Below are 16,217 nucleotides of genomic sequence, written 5' to 3'. Positions count from 1 at the left end.
AAGGGAAAAGTTAAAAACGCAAGCCCTCTCGTCTCCTGTCTCGCTAGCTCTCTCTCCTCTTGCAACCCCTCGCCGCCGCCGCCACCACCCATGCCGGCCGATTCCGGTGAGTCCCGGCGGCGGGTGGCACACCAAAGACCACCCCTCTCACCGCTCCTTCCTCCCATCCGTCCAAATCCGTCACGAGAGGTTTTCCGCGCTCGCTCCCGACCCTCAGCCATAGCTAGGGTTTCGACGCAGCGTCCCCTTCGTCGCCGGCGAGGCTCTGGCGGCCTCCGACGGCTCATCTCAGTCCCCTTCGTCGCCCCACCGCGTGGCTCCGCCTCATGGACGGTCCTCCCACGCCCGATGGCCATGAGGTGCACGCGGTGCGTTGGGCCGTGTCTTCTCTGCACCTGTGAGTTCATCCTCTGCCCCCTCCTCCTCCTCTCTACTCCGCTCGAGCTCTGATCCTCGCCTCTATTTTCGTCTCTCTCAGATTTGGTGCAGCAGCCTCTTGTCTCCATAGACGAGGAGGGCGACCGGGACCCAAGCGCAAGACGATGAGAGCACGGTCGTCGGGCACCGGCACACCGGCAGCGCGCGCATGGGCCTCCTCGCCGCGGCCTCGGACTGGAAGAATTCATGGACGGTCTCACCATCTCAGAAGTAAGATCCCGCGGCCGCCATCCTGTACCCGTACGCGGTTCATGCCGCCAGCGGCGAAGTCGTCAGAGATGGCACTTGTGCTATCCTCTGTAGTTTCTCCGTCCTCTGCAGTTTAGTGCTTTGTGCTTGCTCCTATTATGAGCTAGAATCTGCAGTTATGTGCTAGCTCCCCGTAGTGATCGACAATTCTTATGTACGTGTTTGGTGCTTTGTAGATTGTTTTTATTCTAGAATCTAGATGTTCAGACTTCAGAATGCTTGGTGCTCCTCTTTGTGCGTGCTTGGTGCTTGCTCCTGTAGTGATTGATAGTTCTGTGCTTGCTCATGTCGTGAACATCATGTATATAATGGAGGAATTGTTATCAGCACTTGTGTGGTCAATTAAATAAATAAAGCTTGGGTGGTCAGCTAAACAAATTGTTCATGTTTTATTCTATGTTTCAGTTATGTTTATTGTCACAATTGTTATCAGCCTCATCATACTAAAAATGGCCTCTCCTTATGCTTAAATGCATTGTTTATATTTCAGTTTCAGCTTGTCAAAAACTTTGCTTCTCTAGCCATCTCTGAAATTGAGTGTGTGTGTGTGTGCAAATACTGACAAAATTCATGTTGTGTGTGTGTGTGTGAGTGACAGCAGGTCGCCGGCTTCCTCTACGACTTGCTGGCCTCGTTGGTGGACAGAGGGGTCGGCTGCCACTCGCGGCTCTGAATTGCAGGACTCGCTGGATGGATGCGAGTGTGAGCAACCAAGCTATATCAGGTGAGAATAGCTTCGTGTGGCTCTTTATTTTTTGAGCTGGTCAAGTGATTCTAGGAGACTCATATTCTGTTTCATTACTTTTTTATCTCCTATGTCTTGACTTTCTTTGAGGCTCATTTTCTTTTTTCTTTTTTTGTGATTGATAGATTGCTCACAAGATAGGTTAGATTTTTGTGGCATATCACTATGCTTTTTCTGTTGGTGTAGACCTTTTCCCATTGTATTATGAGCTGTGTGACGAGAGGTCAGAGCGACGAATTTGAAGCTGTTATTCCCTTGTAAGTTCCATGTACTGGGATTTTACTTCCTGATTTCTCTCTCTAAATGGTAGAATGAAAAGAGGCATAAGTTATAGGTGGATTGATTCCTGAAGTGCTTAGATCACATAGGGCAGACTTCATAGTGGGACTTTGTGCTTGACCATTCCTCCATTTAGGTGTATTAGTTTTTCTGAACTAGCAGGCACAAAGGATTCCTAACCTTGTTCATCTGGTGACCACTGGCCGTTGTCTTTCTTTTTTCTGAAATTAGTGACCAAGTGATTAAAGCCTGAAACTGAAGCTTGATCTTTCTCAAAATTTACCATGTTATAATTTTATGCTACAATCAAGCCTTGGAACTAAATTATCTTCACAGTATCCGCTGTTCTGTAAAACATACCTTTGGACAAGGATATATAGTCAAACTATTGAAATTTTGATTGATAATATCTTTGCAAAATGTTTAGGTTAGATACTTGAAAATCCTATGTGTGAATCTGTTTCGGAAAGTACTTTCGCAATATACATTTTTGTATTTTGAAGATCGCTAATTAAGATGTCTGAAATGGCCACTTTTATAGGACTGAAGGGAGTAAATGGTGATTATATCACATTTTAGAGTAATCCTTTTGGGGATCGAATAATTTGTGGATGCTTTTAAGCATAAAATAATCTTCTGCTGTAATAATTATGTTCATCTGGTTCTTACTTCTTAGTCCCTTTTCTGGATGATAAGCCTTTTGGTCTAGAATCTAAACTGATATTCTTCCCTCTTATTGTTGGTAGGCTATACCATTCTCCACAACACAAAGTCAAAGCGGGCATGTTTCTTCTGTCTTTAAACTTGTGCACTATGAGCTGGTGTTGCAATGCTTGAAGAAGTTGACTGGCGTTGTTGTGCAAGATATACCTTATAGAACAAGCCATGCTGTTCGAAATGCTGGCACAAATTGCGCTTCTGATAAAGAAGTTGACGAGCTTCTCATGAAGCTGCCACGTCGATTACGAGATGCACTTCTACCCTTCCAACTTGAAGGTGTCAAATTTGGGCTTCGGAGGCAAGGGCGCTGCCTTATTACAGATGAGATGGGCTTGGCAAGACTAACCAGGTGAGCATATTGTATTTTGTGTATAACTATCGTGCGGATAGTTTATATGCAGAAAATTGTTTGTTCCATGGTGTTACAAATGCAAAATACAGTGAATTAGCATATCGATATTGAGCACACTGATATTGAGCTTGCATCAATACGTTTTGGGCAATAACGGATAGGAATTTTATGTCTATTTTACTGAACAGTTAATTATATAGCACTTGCTTGTTAGACCTTATTAAGAAATCATCATATCTGCTTTTGAGCGTAATATTTTTTCCATGTTGAAGCAGTATTATTTTCTTGAACAGAATGGGGAAGCAGTATGTTCTCATTTATTTAAATGCTGGCAATTGCAATAGCTTGTTGCTTAAAGGACGAGGGCCCTCTATTAATAGTGTGTCCAGCTGTTCTGCATTATACTTGGGCGGAGGAATTGGAACGCTGGGATCCTTCATTTCTTCCAAAAGATATTCATCTTGGTACTGATTCAGAGTTTCATTATTCAAGAGTTAATTTTACTGATGTCAAACCTGGTATTATAATTATTTCATATCTTTAGTGTATCTAATTTGATCCTGAATGCTTGTGAAGTTACAACGATCTCAATATTTATTTTCATCAAGTTTGAATTGCCTGCCTACCACATGTGCCATGTGGTAATGATCTCCATATATTGATTGCATATTTTGTATTTTATCCATACAAATTCTAAGTATCGAATTCTTTTGGCCCAGATATATCATTCATTTGTTGCATCAGCGTCAGTTTTGAAATATTGCAGTAAAAACAGTTGCAGGATAAAATTGCATCCCGTATGAACAATCATAGATGGACCCAGATCACTCAAATAAAAAAAAGATAGATTTGACGCCGCTGCCGTGGTCGTCTTCGATGCCGTCGCCGTCCTCCTCTTCGTCATGCATGGTGAGGTCGATGTACGGTGGTGGCTTTCATAGGTGGGCAGGCTGCCCCTGCAGCGGCTGCAAGGCCGGAGGCGCCTGCAACACCTCTTCCAGTGGCGGGAACGGCGCCCACCCACACGGGCGGCACGGACGTGTTCCGGCGTGCACGGCACCATGTCCGTCCACGTCCAGGACTGGCCCACCAATGCCACGAAGGGTGCTCATCGTCGGCCCCTCCTTGACCTCCTCCATGACCTCCTCCTTGACCTACAACTCCGGGGGGATGGCGACGTCGCATGCGGCGGAGAGGGCCAGCATCTCGTCAAGGCCCTCCCATTGGGCACGGTTATATTTCAGTTTTAGAAATATGTATTGATGGAATATAGCAGCGTTTCTTTTTACTTAATTTCGTTTTGCTGTTTTCCATATATATCACTCATTTTATTGACATGTACATATCAAATCCAGTCCATGTCTTGGCCTCTTTTTGATGTCTGCGTTATCTTCCCGCAGGTGTTGTAATTTTATCAACACGCAGGAAGGATTTATGGTACAGGTAGTCATGCTAATTAAATTCAGAAATGTGTTGTATGTCTCTAATCTTTGCAGCTTCATGGTGTAGGATAAAAGAATGGCATTAGCCCAACAAAAACTGTGATCTGCCTCACAATTTCTTCTAATTCTAAAGTAGCACTGAATCGAACGGGGAATTCCGGCAACTTTGCAGGTGTCTGGGTATGTATTTGTATAAACTGTCAACTGAAAACGGCTTGGTTCCTTTCAAAAAGACTGAAAATATCTTACTAGATAGTAATGTTTATACTTGTGGCGGACTATCAATCCTTACAGTTAGATGAACGTATTTATCTGTTGAAGAAAAAGTCATATAGGTAACTATGTGACATATATGCAAATCCAAGTTGGCATAATGAAATATAGATGGACACAATATTATCCATCTCTATTTAGCTTGTCATAAAAATGAAATTATTTGCTAACTAGCTATTTCTTTTACTGCCAATTTTCTTTGCTTTTTATGTTATCCTTTTTGGAATATTACTTCTACATGTCAAGAGAATATGCAGTATATAAGTTTTACATATAGATCTTCCTGATGTTAATAACATGCATATATGTGCTTTAGTTTTTGTTTCTATGTGAATAGTAAGCACCGGAGGGATGGTCTGTGTGGCACACAAAACACAGTGCAACGAGGGGCTGCATATCATCAGGTCGAGGGCTACAGTCGGCATGGATAGGGCTCGTCATGCTGCGCCGTTCTCCCGACCTCCTTCCCATCACAGCGTGATGGGAATCACTGGCTTACAAGGTGATTCTATACTCTAATTTATATCCTTTCCAACAGATGTGTTTGTCCATTCATGTTTTATCTTCCCTTGGAATTGGTGGGTGTGATTTTATCCCCCATTTTGTTTCTCTGTGTTCTGATTTCTAAGTAACAAAACTGGTGTTAATAATATATGATACTCGTATATTTGTAGCCTTATAATTTGTGTATGTATTAGTGGAAAATGTATTGTACCTATTTGCTTATAACTGCCTGTAAATGATCCTTAGGCCTATCTTCTCACAAAACATGTGTGTACGAATTCTGTTTTAGGCTGTAACTCTGCTTAAACATCTTGCCAAGGAGGAGTAGCAGCCGTGCCTGGAAGGCGTGGAGCAGGGGGCGGTGTAAGGGGTGTGGAGCATGGCAACTCCAAGATGCTAGCATCCACTAGCTGTAAGACATCATTCCCCGCCTAATTAGTTTCTTTCTTCTTCCAGAGTTCTTACTTAGTAGATGTTCCTTGCTATTGTAGCATATTGGATTGTTGGGAGATATTTGGTTCTATGATGGCCATGTTGATCAAAATCACATGTAAAACGATCAGGAAGGTCCTGATCAGGTGCTCTGGTCGCGCAAGGGGAGCGCGGCGCACAACCTCCGCCTGCTGAAGACGATGTGGCAGTGCGGTGTGGGCCTTGACGGCAAGCGCAACGACCAGCTGGACTACGGCAACAGGGAATTCTCCATCGACGAGACGCCAGCGTTCCGGTTCTGCATTGCGCCCTCCGTCCTGGACACCCCTGGTGTCTACAACGACGACCACTACTTCTTCTACGATGCCCGTTAGAGGGGTGTGGACTGTGGACTACTATGATGGCGAGCAGAGTTAGTATGGCCTGGAGAGCCTTGACGATGGTGCAGATGAGCAGCTGCTCTTCACTGGCAAGTCTCATGGCTGCAATACATTGCTGTGCATTGCCTGTGATGGCATCTCAAATTGTTTCTGAAAGTATAATATAATACATTTATAAGGCCCTCATCACTTGCATGTACATTTGCTACTAACAACGCAAAAAAGAAAATGAAAGGATGCGCTGCCTACACTACACACAGCGTGCTCTGCATTGCAATTATGATTTACTATAATAAGTTTGATAGGCTATCAGCACTTGCATGTCCAAATATATGACAGGAAATTGAAAGGGGCGCTTTTCCATCTGGCACCGCCCGAGCTACCTCTCAGGCGGCGCGCCATGGCGCGCCCCAACAGCTAGTGCTGATTAGTAACCGGCGGTAGACTGACTCCGTCTTGGTTTGTGCTTTTTGAGTTTTTCTTTTAGAAGATAAATAAATACTAATACATCGGAGTTAAAGAAAAACTAAAACACAAAACAATGCTTCCATATAACTGATCAACCCAATTACACATTTCAACAATTTTCGTGCACCCGTGAAAAGAAATGATGTCCAAACTAGCAACCAATCAAACAATCAAAGAAATAATACATGAGTTTTCTTTTTACCATGTACTATATAATTTCAACACAAAGTAACAACTTAGCTCTATATCATCTTATCACCAGCACAATCCAGCAGGCGGTCAAACAAGGACATTGTGTATTAACAAAGAATCAAAAATTATCATGCAATATCAACATGTATTCAATTTATGCACAATGTACCGTCTCTTTTTATTTAATAGAACCTTTCTTTTTGAAAGATTCAAACAACATGATTTTTGTACATATACACCAGAATAAAATAAAAAATATAGTGAACAAGCAAGAACTGAATAATTAATAAAATAATTAAAAGATAAAATTTAATATCGCTGTACACAAAATTTCTCACATGACGTATCAATAGGCGCGGCGTGCCGCCGCGCGGGCTTGGCTAGTATAAATTATGTGTAACCGATGATCATAGCCTGAGGTGGCCAATAGCCGCTCCGGTGCTTCTTCTGCCATGTCCACACAATCCTGAGGCTGTGTTGGGCTGTCCAGTTTAGTTCGCGGTTGATCCTTGAGGGGTTGCTGTACACTTCCGCATAGTCATCGGGGCAGCGAGGGAAGTAGTCTGACCTTGATGTCGCCTTCTTGCAAGCTTCCACAAACTAGGTCGCAAGAAGGCGACATCAAGGTATAACATGAGTACATCATCATAACATAATATGTGGTGATGATATGATGGTTTACCTCTTCCTGTGCCAACATTGTAGTAAACGAGAGATTTGATACTTCAGCTCGATTCTGAATACGAAATACTGAAATGGCAACTATACTTGCATTTTGAGCAGGCAAAACAAACAATACATACATCCGCTTCACACCCTCAGCAAGGGCATATAATGCTATCAAACCGTTTGGACATCTTTCATTGCAGTTATTCGACTTCTCTAAAGCTGGGGCAAAATCGACGGTGTCAAAAATGTTTCAGAGCACAATATCACGTAGATGACTTTTGACTTATATATAGGACTTTTACATAACATATAATAAACCAAAAAATAAGCATGCTTTTCAGGATCCGTCTCAAGCTAGCTGGCTAACCAGGCCCTCACGAAAAATGTATACCTGCCTTGTTGAACAGAGACAGCAGGTAGAGGAAATCAACTTGGCTCAGCTTGGAAGACCTCTTCTCTGCAAAATCACCCTGCTGCAATATACCCATAATCTTCTCTTTGAAGCTAGTGCGGCCATCTGCCGCGTCAGCGTCATCCATTTCCATGTCATCATCCTCTTTCTCGTCACTGGTCTCCATGCTCAGGTCCTCCACCATATTGGCCAGCAACGCGACATCGTAGGGTGACATCTTCTCCTCGCCCGTTCCAGAATCTTGGGCGAGTTGGAGCGACTGCATTGTCTTGTAATTCTTCTCTAGCAACTCAAGGACGCGCTTCTGCTTGAAAAGGGAGCCCAGCGTTTTGTTTTTCCGATTGAAGCAAATCCTCACGAGTCCATCCCACTCTTTGAAGCTGACAGGAGGGAGGGGCTTCCTTGGCTCGATACGCACAACTGAGGAATCTACCTTAGGTGGAGGCCTGAAGTTATTCCGCCCAACCTTCAGCAGATGTGAGACGCGAGATAAGAGCTGCACGTTCACTGACAGACGGCAGTACAGAGTGTCTCCGGGCTGTGCCACAAGTCTCATGGCGAATTCACGTTGAAACATGATCACAGCACACCTGAAGATCGGACGGTGTGACAGAAGCTTGAATGTAAGGGGGGATGATATCTGGTACGGGATGTTTGCCACGCAGATATCGAAGTAAGGAAGATCACATTTAAGAACATCTCCTTGGATAACCTGCATTATGGTTCACAAGAAAATTCATTTTTATTAACAAAACATTTGGTTCAAATTAAAACTGAAGATTGATGAAAGAGAGTGGACTTGAAATAAGCTTGATTGTTTTTCATTTTGTCTCCCCCTCTGATAGTCACCTGTTACCTTAACTCATTCATCACTATTTATTATAAACAAAAATTGCAGTTTACTTTCAAACTAAATCATGTTCATCGTATCAAGACAATCTTAGTTCTCCTAAAACACCAATAGTACCCTATATTAGCTGATCAGTCATACAGTATTGTGGTACAATTATTCACAGTAATATGCAACAGTGGCTAGTAACTTTAACAATCAAGAATATGGAAGTTGTCAGTTGGTGTAGACGCAAAACTCACTCATACATGTATTGCTATTGCTCTGGGTTGACAGGAAGAATCACTATGTAGCACTTACTAACTCAGCTACTAGGGGAAAAAAACAGAATGGCACTGCTAAGACACATAATAGTTCAGCTCAATGAGTTACCCGTTACACATAATAGCAAGCACAGTAGAAAACAGATACAGCAGCACATCACAAACCTAGCACTGAATTATTTCCGAAAAACAAATTTTCCACAAATATGAGAAAAATAGGAGCCACAAAGGAGAGCTCTTGTACCTTGAGGCGAGAGGAGAGGGGGTGGCCCTGGAACCGGCGGCTCAGCTCGAGAACCATCCGCGGGTCGAGCTCGACGGCGACAACGGCCTTGACGCCGGCCTCGAGCAGCCGCTTGGTGAGATTTCCCGTTCCAGGCCCAATCTCGAGGACGGTGTCAGTGGGCTTGAGGCCCGCCTTGGCGATGATGGAGTCCACCAGCGCCGGGTTCCGCAGGATGTGCTGGCCCTTGGACTTCTCGAACGGGATCCCACCCTGCAGCCGCGCGCCGCCGCCACCGTGGCGCTTTTTCTGGATCTTGCCACCGGCCATGGTGGTATTATTCTGGGGTATCCTGGCCAAGGTTTTGGATTTCGTTTAGAGTTTTTTACCGGTCCCGAACAAAATGGGCGAAATTCATTTTTTCGGGAAAATTTCGGAAGAAAGAAGCAGGTTACTGAAGAGGAAAACCATCATACTTACAGAAAACTATATTCCTGAAAGGATTCTAAGCAAAGGAAGCAAAAGTACTATGTTTGAGACAAAACAAAGCAAATCTGTACTAGCTGCAACCTTATCCCTAGACTACACATGTAGCAATTTTATGAAGCAAACTGAGCGCACCAACAGCGACATGATTCTAACAAAAGGAGGCCAAAAAGAGGCAACATATTTCACAGTTTGTAAAAAAAAAAATAGAACACGGGTAAACATTTAAGCCAAATCAAACAAAAATGATCCTGCATGTCAGTATCACTGTTAGGTGAATATATCAGTTTTGTAGGAATTTTGGGGCTTGCTACACCATTTGGAATCAAAATGATGGACGAGTATAATAAACATGAGCGTACAACTAGTCAATTTGATATCTATTTCTAGAAGAGGAATGGGTGTTAAATCTTAAAACAACAAGTGTCAAGCCATTGGAAAAAGTTACTTGTCAGTTTGATATCTATTTCAGAAATAAATTCTAGATTAATTTTCTAACTCTCAAACAAACCTAGTTCAAAACTGTGCGCAACTCAAACCGTAGGTGATTAAGAAGGACAAAAAGATACAGGATACATGTATCGGTATTAGGCCGATACGGATACGTAAATTCGTCATTTCTTTAAAGTGCCAATACGGGGATACGTTTGACTGATTTAAAAATAATAATGATAAATAGTTATTTACTATGCAGTATGAACAACAAATTAGTTTGATGTTTTGATTTTTTTCCTAAACATGGCCAAGGTACAGATTACATATTAATATCATGAAGAAGAACACCAAAACAGATATGCTTGTAGTGTAGGGAGGGTAGCTGCCCATTAGATAGAAATTTATATGAGAGAGGGGGGAGGGTAGAGGGGCCGGAGCACCGGATTAGCCACCACCGGCTTGCCTCCGGCGAGCTACTGCTCGATCCTGCATGCCCTCGAGCTGCGACACATACATCGATGGCACTGCAGGAACATCGGAGCTGAGATCATACCTTGGTGCTGCGTGAGAGGGGCTGAGGGTGAAGGGTATTCGGGGACGAGGACGACGCGGAGTCAGTGAGGAAGGAGGAGGAGCTCGTCGTCGGCTTGCCGCCGGACTGCCGCCGCCGCCTGTTGTGGAGCTCGAGAGGAACGAAACGGGGAGGGAAAGGATGGGCTGTTGAGGAACTAGGTTACTGGTTCCCTCTTAACTGGGCTGGGCGGCTGTCTTAACTGGGCTGGGCCGCTGGGCCGTATCCTAAATATGATTTTTTTGCCTGTATTTATAGCCCATTTTTTATATACTTGTAGTTCAAATTGAAACGTATTCGGCAAATATCTAAAAATATAATTAATGTATTAAAAGTATCAAATGGTTCCAGAAAAATACCAAATTTTGGTTCTAGAAATGTAATGTAATATGTTACGTATGGAAAAAGCTACAGAAGCTTTAGATTTTAAAAATTGAAGGCACTACACAGGTACCTTAACTTGGCATTTAAGAAAGGAGAAACGAAAACTGGCGAAATGACATGTGCTTCATTTGATTCAAGGGATTTTCAAGGCAATTTTGGAGGACTGGAATTCTTAGGAGTTTTTCTATTTTGGTCATTTGATTCACAACATTGAATCCTATATGAATTTTTAGGAGCTTTATGATTCATACATATGGTGAATGCTTTTGTGACTGCAGGACAATCATTGAACAGTTCGGTTTCTTCTCTTGTATAAAGAGGGTTTCCCTATGCAGAACAGTTTGTGAATGCATATGACAATCATTGACCGCTCCAACTTTTTTTTTTTTTTTTGGAAAAGGAGGTTAAAACCCCCGGTCTCTCCATCAATCGATGCATACAACCATCTTTATTAATTATTCAATAAAAGGTCTGGTAAGAACATACATCAAACCACCTGAACACACCAATCACCGCTTCACCCTTCTAAAGCTAGAGAAGCAAGAAGACAGAGGGGCAAAGGTGGTAAACATATCAAGCATGATTTTACTGTCTTAAGAGAGGATAAACTTTTTTTTTGCGGGGAAAGAGAGGATAAACTTTCTCATCTAGTCAGTCATTTTGCTTGTGTCTAGGAGGGTTTGCCGTGACATCTCGTTGGCTGAATTTAAACAAAAGCCGCAAATTTGTACAGATCTGTTCAGATCACCGTAATGACGAGCTGCCATGTTGGATGCATTAGAGCAACTCCAATGGGGCGATCATTTCGTCCGCGACCGTCCGTTTGGGTCGTCGCAGATAAAAAAGTCGGTCCAACGCGCCGACCCAAACGGACGCGCGTCCGCTTTCGTCCGCTTACCGATCCATTTTCGACTTATTTTTGAGCCTGATTTGCGTCGGCGCGGACACGTGACGGACGCGCGCGCGCTCGCCCTCTTTCCTCACCGGGCCCGCTGGTCGGTGGCACATTGGATTGGCCTCTTCACATCAAACAGCACACCCTCGCCCGCCTGCTTCGTCGCCGACGCCGCCGGCCATTTTTTTCAGATAAAAATGGATACATAGATAGTTCTAGCGTACACAGATAAAAAAAAAGACCACTACTCGTCGCTTTCTGACTCCGACTCGGTAATGTCCTCCTCCGACGTCTGAATGTAGGCGTCAGCATGCTGCTCGTCTTCAAAGTCCCAACCCGACATTTCTCGTAGCTTCAGTTTCAATTGAGCGGCCTGCTTCCGCGAACGCTTGTCCTCCGATAGGCGGCTCGCTCCGTCCTCCTCGCGTCCCTCTCCAACCTCCTTTGCTTGTAGAACTGGCGCTCGTCGACGATGTCCTGCGGGAAGCGTTCGTGCCACACCACCATGGCTTCCACGTCCATCTCGGCGATGGCGAGGCGACGCTGCCGCCTCCGGTGGACACGACGATCCACGTCGGTGAAAAGCCGCGGGAGAGGCGCCAGATCCTGCGCCCGCTAGCTCGACACGTCGGGAAAATTCATATCCCGACGAGGCCTCAGGAGGCGCCACGCTGCCGCGTCGTGCGCGCGGGCCGCCTCCTCTGCGGCGTCGAAGGTGCCGAGGATGAGACGTTTCTCGCGAAACCAGATCTCGGAGGAGAAGGCGCCGGAGCGGCGCTCGCGGACTCCGCGAAAATCCGAAGCGCCCAGGCGACGGATCGACATGGTGGCGCAGAGGCGGCGAGGCTAGTGAGAGGGGGCGAGACGAGTGGGCGGCGGACAAAGTGTGGAGGGAGCGCCTTCTTATAACGAGCGCCGGCCGCGGCGCGCGCGCTGGAGCGCCAAAACCAGCGCGCGCTAGGCCGCTTTCCCCGCGCGCGCGAACCTTTCCCGCGCGCTGGAGCGCCAAAACCAGGGCGACGGCATGGCCGCTGACATGATCTAAAGCGCGCACGGTCATGGAATGGGTCGACCTGTTGGGCGCACTGCCGACCCAAAACTAAAAGAGGGCGGACGGCGGGTGGGCGGCTGACCCAAACGGACAAAAACGCCGTCCATTTGGGTCGGCCCGTTGGAGTTGCTCTTATTGCGCTGCTCACTTGTGCATGACCTGGTGAACTTCCCATATTTACAAGGAACCGGTGAACTTCACACTGGTATTTTGTCTACCATTGGTGCAGATGGACCTCGTCTGCATTCGCTGCAGCGTTCAGCAAAAATCTGTCCCGAGTTCATGAACTAATAGCTGACAAACCAGTTCAGTGAAAGAACATATCGATATTTATAACCAACTGGTGAACTTCCCACATATAAATATAATAAAATCACAGGAATTGAACAAATGACCATACACGCTATATAAATTATGTGTAACTGCTATCTCTGTGAACGAGTCAAAAAATATATCGACCCGAGTCTGCATAGCCACTCCGGTGCTTCTTCTGCCATGTCCACGCCACCCTGAGGCTCTCCTGGAGTTCGGTGTGCTGGGCTGTCCAGTTCAGCTCGCGGTTGATCCTTGCAGGGTTGCTGTACACTTCCGCGTAGTCACCCGGGCGGCGAGGGAAGTAGTCGACCTTGATGTCGACTCCGGTCGCCTTCTTGCAAGCCTCCACAAACTCCTTCACTGACCTCCCTGGAAATGGAAAGATAAAAGAAAAAGGTTAACATCACTATCATCATACCATGATATGTGGTGATGATCTATCTGATGGTTTACCTCTTCCGGTGCCAACATTGTATATGCCAACTTTGCCTCTCTCCGCCTTGTTGAGCGCTTTCACGTGGGCATCGACCAGGTCGGTGACATCGATGTAATCTCTCACGCAAGTCCCATCGGCCGTTTCGTAGTCGGTACCTTTGACCTGTGAATAAAAGCAAGAACTTGGTAAGGAAAGAAGAAAAGCGCGAGTATTTTTCACAGATAGCGGAAGGGATTCAAACACAGCAGCAGATAATTAGTTGGTGGAAGATGTACCTTCAAACCCGGGATTATTCCCAGTGCCGCGTCGAAGCATGCACCGGATATACGGCCATGCTCACGCAGTTCGGGTGGTGGAGCCTCACCCAGCCTTCCTTCAGGGTCAGAGCCGATGACGTTGAAGTATCTAAAAGTTTCAGGATGCTCACTCAGTTACCAAATGGTTTTAGATGTTATGGTGCTAGATAAGGAAGTTCACAGTTGTTAGTAAGAGATACTGACCTCAGGATCATCACCGACATGTCTGATTTCCTCGACTTGGAGAAGTCCAAAATGATATCCTCTGCCATTTTCTTGGCCTTGCCATATGGGTTTATAGGAAACTGGACAAAAGGATTCAGTGAACAACTTCAGGAAAAGAAACATTTTCAAAGTTTACACGCCATGAAAAATTCTCAAACTTTCGGAAAGAAGAGGCTGCAGAGGCCACAACTGACCTGGGGAGTTTCTTCAGTGATAGGCATCTTCTCGGGTTCCCCGTAGGTGGCACATGTGCTAGAGTAGATCAGGGTTTTAACATTGTGCGTCGCCATGGCTTCTAGCACAACCAAAGTGTTTGCAGTGATGTTATGATAGTACCTGTTCAAAGTTTCAGTATCTTGTGCAGGTAGGCTAGGTAGTTGGCGAATGGATAATGCAAGATGACAAGCAAAGTCTAGTACCTCAGAGGCTCAAGCGTGCTCTCACCCACATACGCTACGGCAGCGAAGTGCATGACGGCATCAAATGCATTTTCTGCGAATATTCTGTTAACCTAAGGGTATGTTAAGGAACAAAAATCTTATAAAACAATTTCCATGCCAAGTTAACATATTTGTTCATCTTCACAGTTCAAACGAGAGGCATATAGCCAATTATTACAAATGATACAGAGGTCAGGATACAGCTATTGGATCGCCTAAATCAGCATGTATGAACTGCAATCGTCCAGGATCAGGAAACAAGTTCTGAAGAACCTTGACCGCCCCAATATTTCCTCTTGAAAGATTATCCTAAAGACAAGAGAAAAAAAGGTCTGCATTATGATGATGCTGAATTTCAACAAGATAAAAGCAATGCACAGTAGTTTTGAGCCAAGTACCAACCACAATGGTGACTCTGAAGGAGTCTTTGAGCAGTCGAAGAGCTGCGTGCGATCCTATGTAGCCAGCGCCACCCGTCACCAACACATGCGTTACTCCGAGTTCATGGATGGAGAACTGCACACATCACATATATTTGTGAAAATTTAAACACGAGCCACACTCGAATGAAATCGGAAATTACAACAAGTAGCATAAGTGCACAATAAAGTAGTGCATGCTTCAGTGTGCCATTCTACTGCATTGCTTAGTAGTGTATGGTTTTGTCAGTTTGCAGCTGTGAATCTGTGATAGTTGACCACGCAATGCAGCATCTACCATTGCAACCCCATGACACGCCGCAAACGGATGTTTCTCCGAATACATATGCATGGTTGAGGGGATGGAAGAAGGGTTAGCATACCACGCTGGGAGCCTTCCTATGGCAGGGCGGCTGGGTGAGCATGACGACGCACATGGCCGTGAGGAGCGCGACCATGATGATCTTGCTGAGGTATCTGGAGTTGCGCTTCGGATCAGAGAGGTCCATGTCTGCGAACGCCACGAGTTCATTCAGTTAAAAGCAACGTCGTTTACAGACACACACACACTGACACACACACACGACGCCTCTGCAACCAACCAGATGGCCATGGAAATACGTACTACTACTGTACTACACAAAGCTAATGCAGGACAGAGGGGAAATAAGCAAGCACCCCTGGTAAATTCATCACCAAATTAACCGAGTCTGAAGAAACATGGAAATTAATCACAAGCCTGATATGATAGGATGGAGTGTGAAATTCAGCAGCGCACCTGAGAAGGACCAAGATCTGGGCGCAGGCCTGGGCTGAGGCCTGCTCCTGCCGGTGGGCAGCATCTGCCTGCGGCTGGCGGCGAGAGGTCGCAGAGGCAGTCGGCCACTCCTTCACTGGCTCAGATCCAACAACCCTGTTCCAGGCCGCTCCGCCTTTACAGCGGAACAGAGAAAGAATTGCAGGGGAGGAGAAGGCGGGCACGAGGAAAAGGAAGGAGCTTTGTGACTGGGGCAGGGGAGGAGGAGGGAAGGGGCGCAGCCAATGGATGAATGAGTGAATCGTGGGGGTGGGAACGGAAAGGGAAAGGGAAATGTGGCGAGGAAGCGGACGGCGGGTGGGTGGGTGGATCCATGGGATGGTAGGACGCAGCCAGGGAAAGCGAAGACGAGAGGAGTAGGACGCGGGCTCGCGGAGTGATGAGGTGTCCGTCGCGCTGCCGCCGCGGAGGAAAAGATGGAAATCGAAGGACCGTCGGAGAGAGAGAGAGAGGGCTGTCGTTTTCTCGCCATAGCTCAGTGTGGTACCACGCGCTGAAGTCGTTGCCTCGTCGGTGTCCGTCCAGTAAAGTCCCTTTTTCCACGCTTAAATCTAGA

At 45.6% G+C, this 16,217-nt stretch overlaps 2 protein-coding genes and 1 long non-coding RNA gene across 10 annotated transcripts; 1 reads left to right on the top strand and 2 right to left on the bottom strand.

Moving 5' to 3' along the window:
* Positions 1-306: 306 nt before the first annotated feature.
* Positions 307-6,129, top strand: LOC109736069 (uncharacterized). Of its 7 annotated transcripts, none has more exons than XR_012185057.1 (9): positions 307-397; positions 479-648; positions 1,289-1,411; positions 1,619-1,689; positions 2,458-2,780; positions 4,293-4,405; positions 4,836-5,000; positions 5,292-5,414; positions 5,494-6,129. It is a non-coding gene; the product is annotated as an uncharacterized lncRNA (long non-coding RNA). The 7 variants fall into 7 exon arrangements; XR_012185056.1 differs by having other exon boundaries at positions 1,558-1,689; XR_012185055.1 differs by having other exon boundaries at positions 1,286-1,411.
* Positions 6,130-7,312: 1,183 nt separating this feature from the next.
* Positions 7,313-10,522, bottom strand: LOC109736072 (ribosomal RNA small subunit methyltransferase). 2 transcript variants are annotated; one of them, XM_020295290.4, is made up of 3 exons: positions 10,366-10,522; positions 8,913-9,243; positions 7,313-8,267 (listed from the first exon to the last, which is right to left on the bottom strand). In XM_020295290.4, the coding sequence occupies exons 2-3, from the start codon at positions 9,219-9,221 to the stop codon at positions 7,518-7,520; spliced, it is 1,059 nt and encodes a 352-aa protein (XP_020150879.1). In that variant the 5' UTR covers positions 9,222-9,243; positions 10,366-10,522; the 3' UTR covers positions 7,313-7,517. The 2 variants fall into 2 exon arrangements, with proteins under 2 accessions (XP_020150879.1, XP_020150880.1); XM_020295291.4 differs by having other exon boundaries at positions 8,913-9,233; positions 10,366-10,496.
* A 2,494-nt stretch (positions 10,523-13,016) lies between these two features.
* Positions 13,017-16,010, bottom strand: LOC109736070 (probable UDP-arabinose 4-epimerase 1). The gene is made up of 10 exons (XM_020295289.4): positions 15,623-16,010; positions 15,228-15,355; positions 14,828-14,941; positions 14,627-14,734; positions 14,405-14,496; positions 14,180-14,321; positions 13,965-14,065; positions 13,740-13,869; positions 13,482-13,626; positions 13,017-13,397 (listed from the first exon to the last, which is right to left on the bottom strand). The coding sequence occupies exons 1-10, from the start codon at positions 15,684-15,686 to the stop codon at positions 13,156-13,158; spliced, it is 1,266 nt and encodes a 421-aa protein (XP_020150878.1). The 5' UTR covers positions 15,687-16,010; the 3' UTR covers positions 13,017-13,155.
* Between the last annotated feature and the right edge of the window lie 207 nt (positions 16,011-16,217).

This window comes from Aegilops tauschii, chromosome 5 (genome assembly GCF_002575655.3).
Source record: "Aegilops tauschii subsp. strangulata cultivar AL8/78 chromosome 5, Aet v6.0, whole genome shotgun sequence".
Lineage (NCBI taxonomy): Eukaryota > Viridiplantae > Streptophyta > Magnoliopsida > Poales > Poaceae > Aegilops > Aegilops tauschii.
The sequence above is the reverse complement of the archived record's forward strand: the minus strand, read 5'-3'. Positions and strand labels throughout refer to the sequence as shown.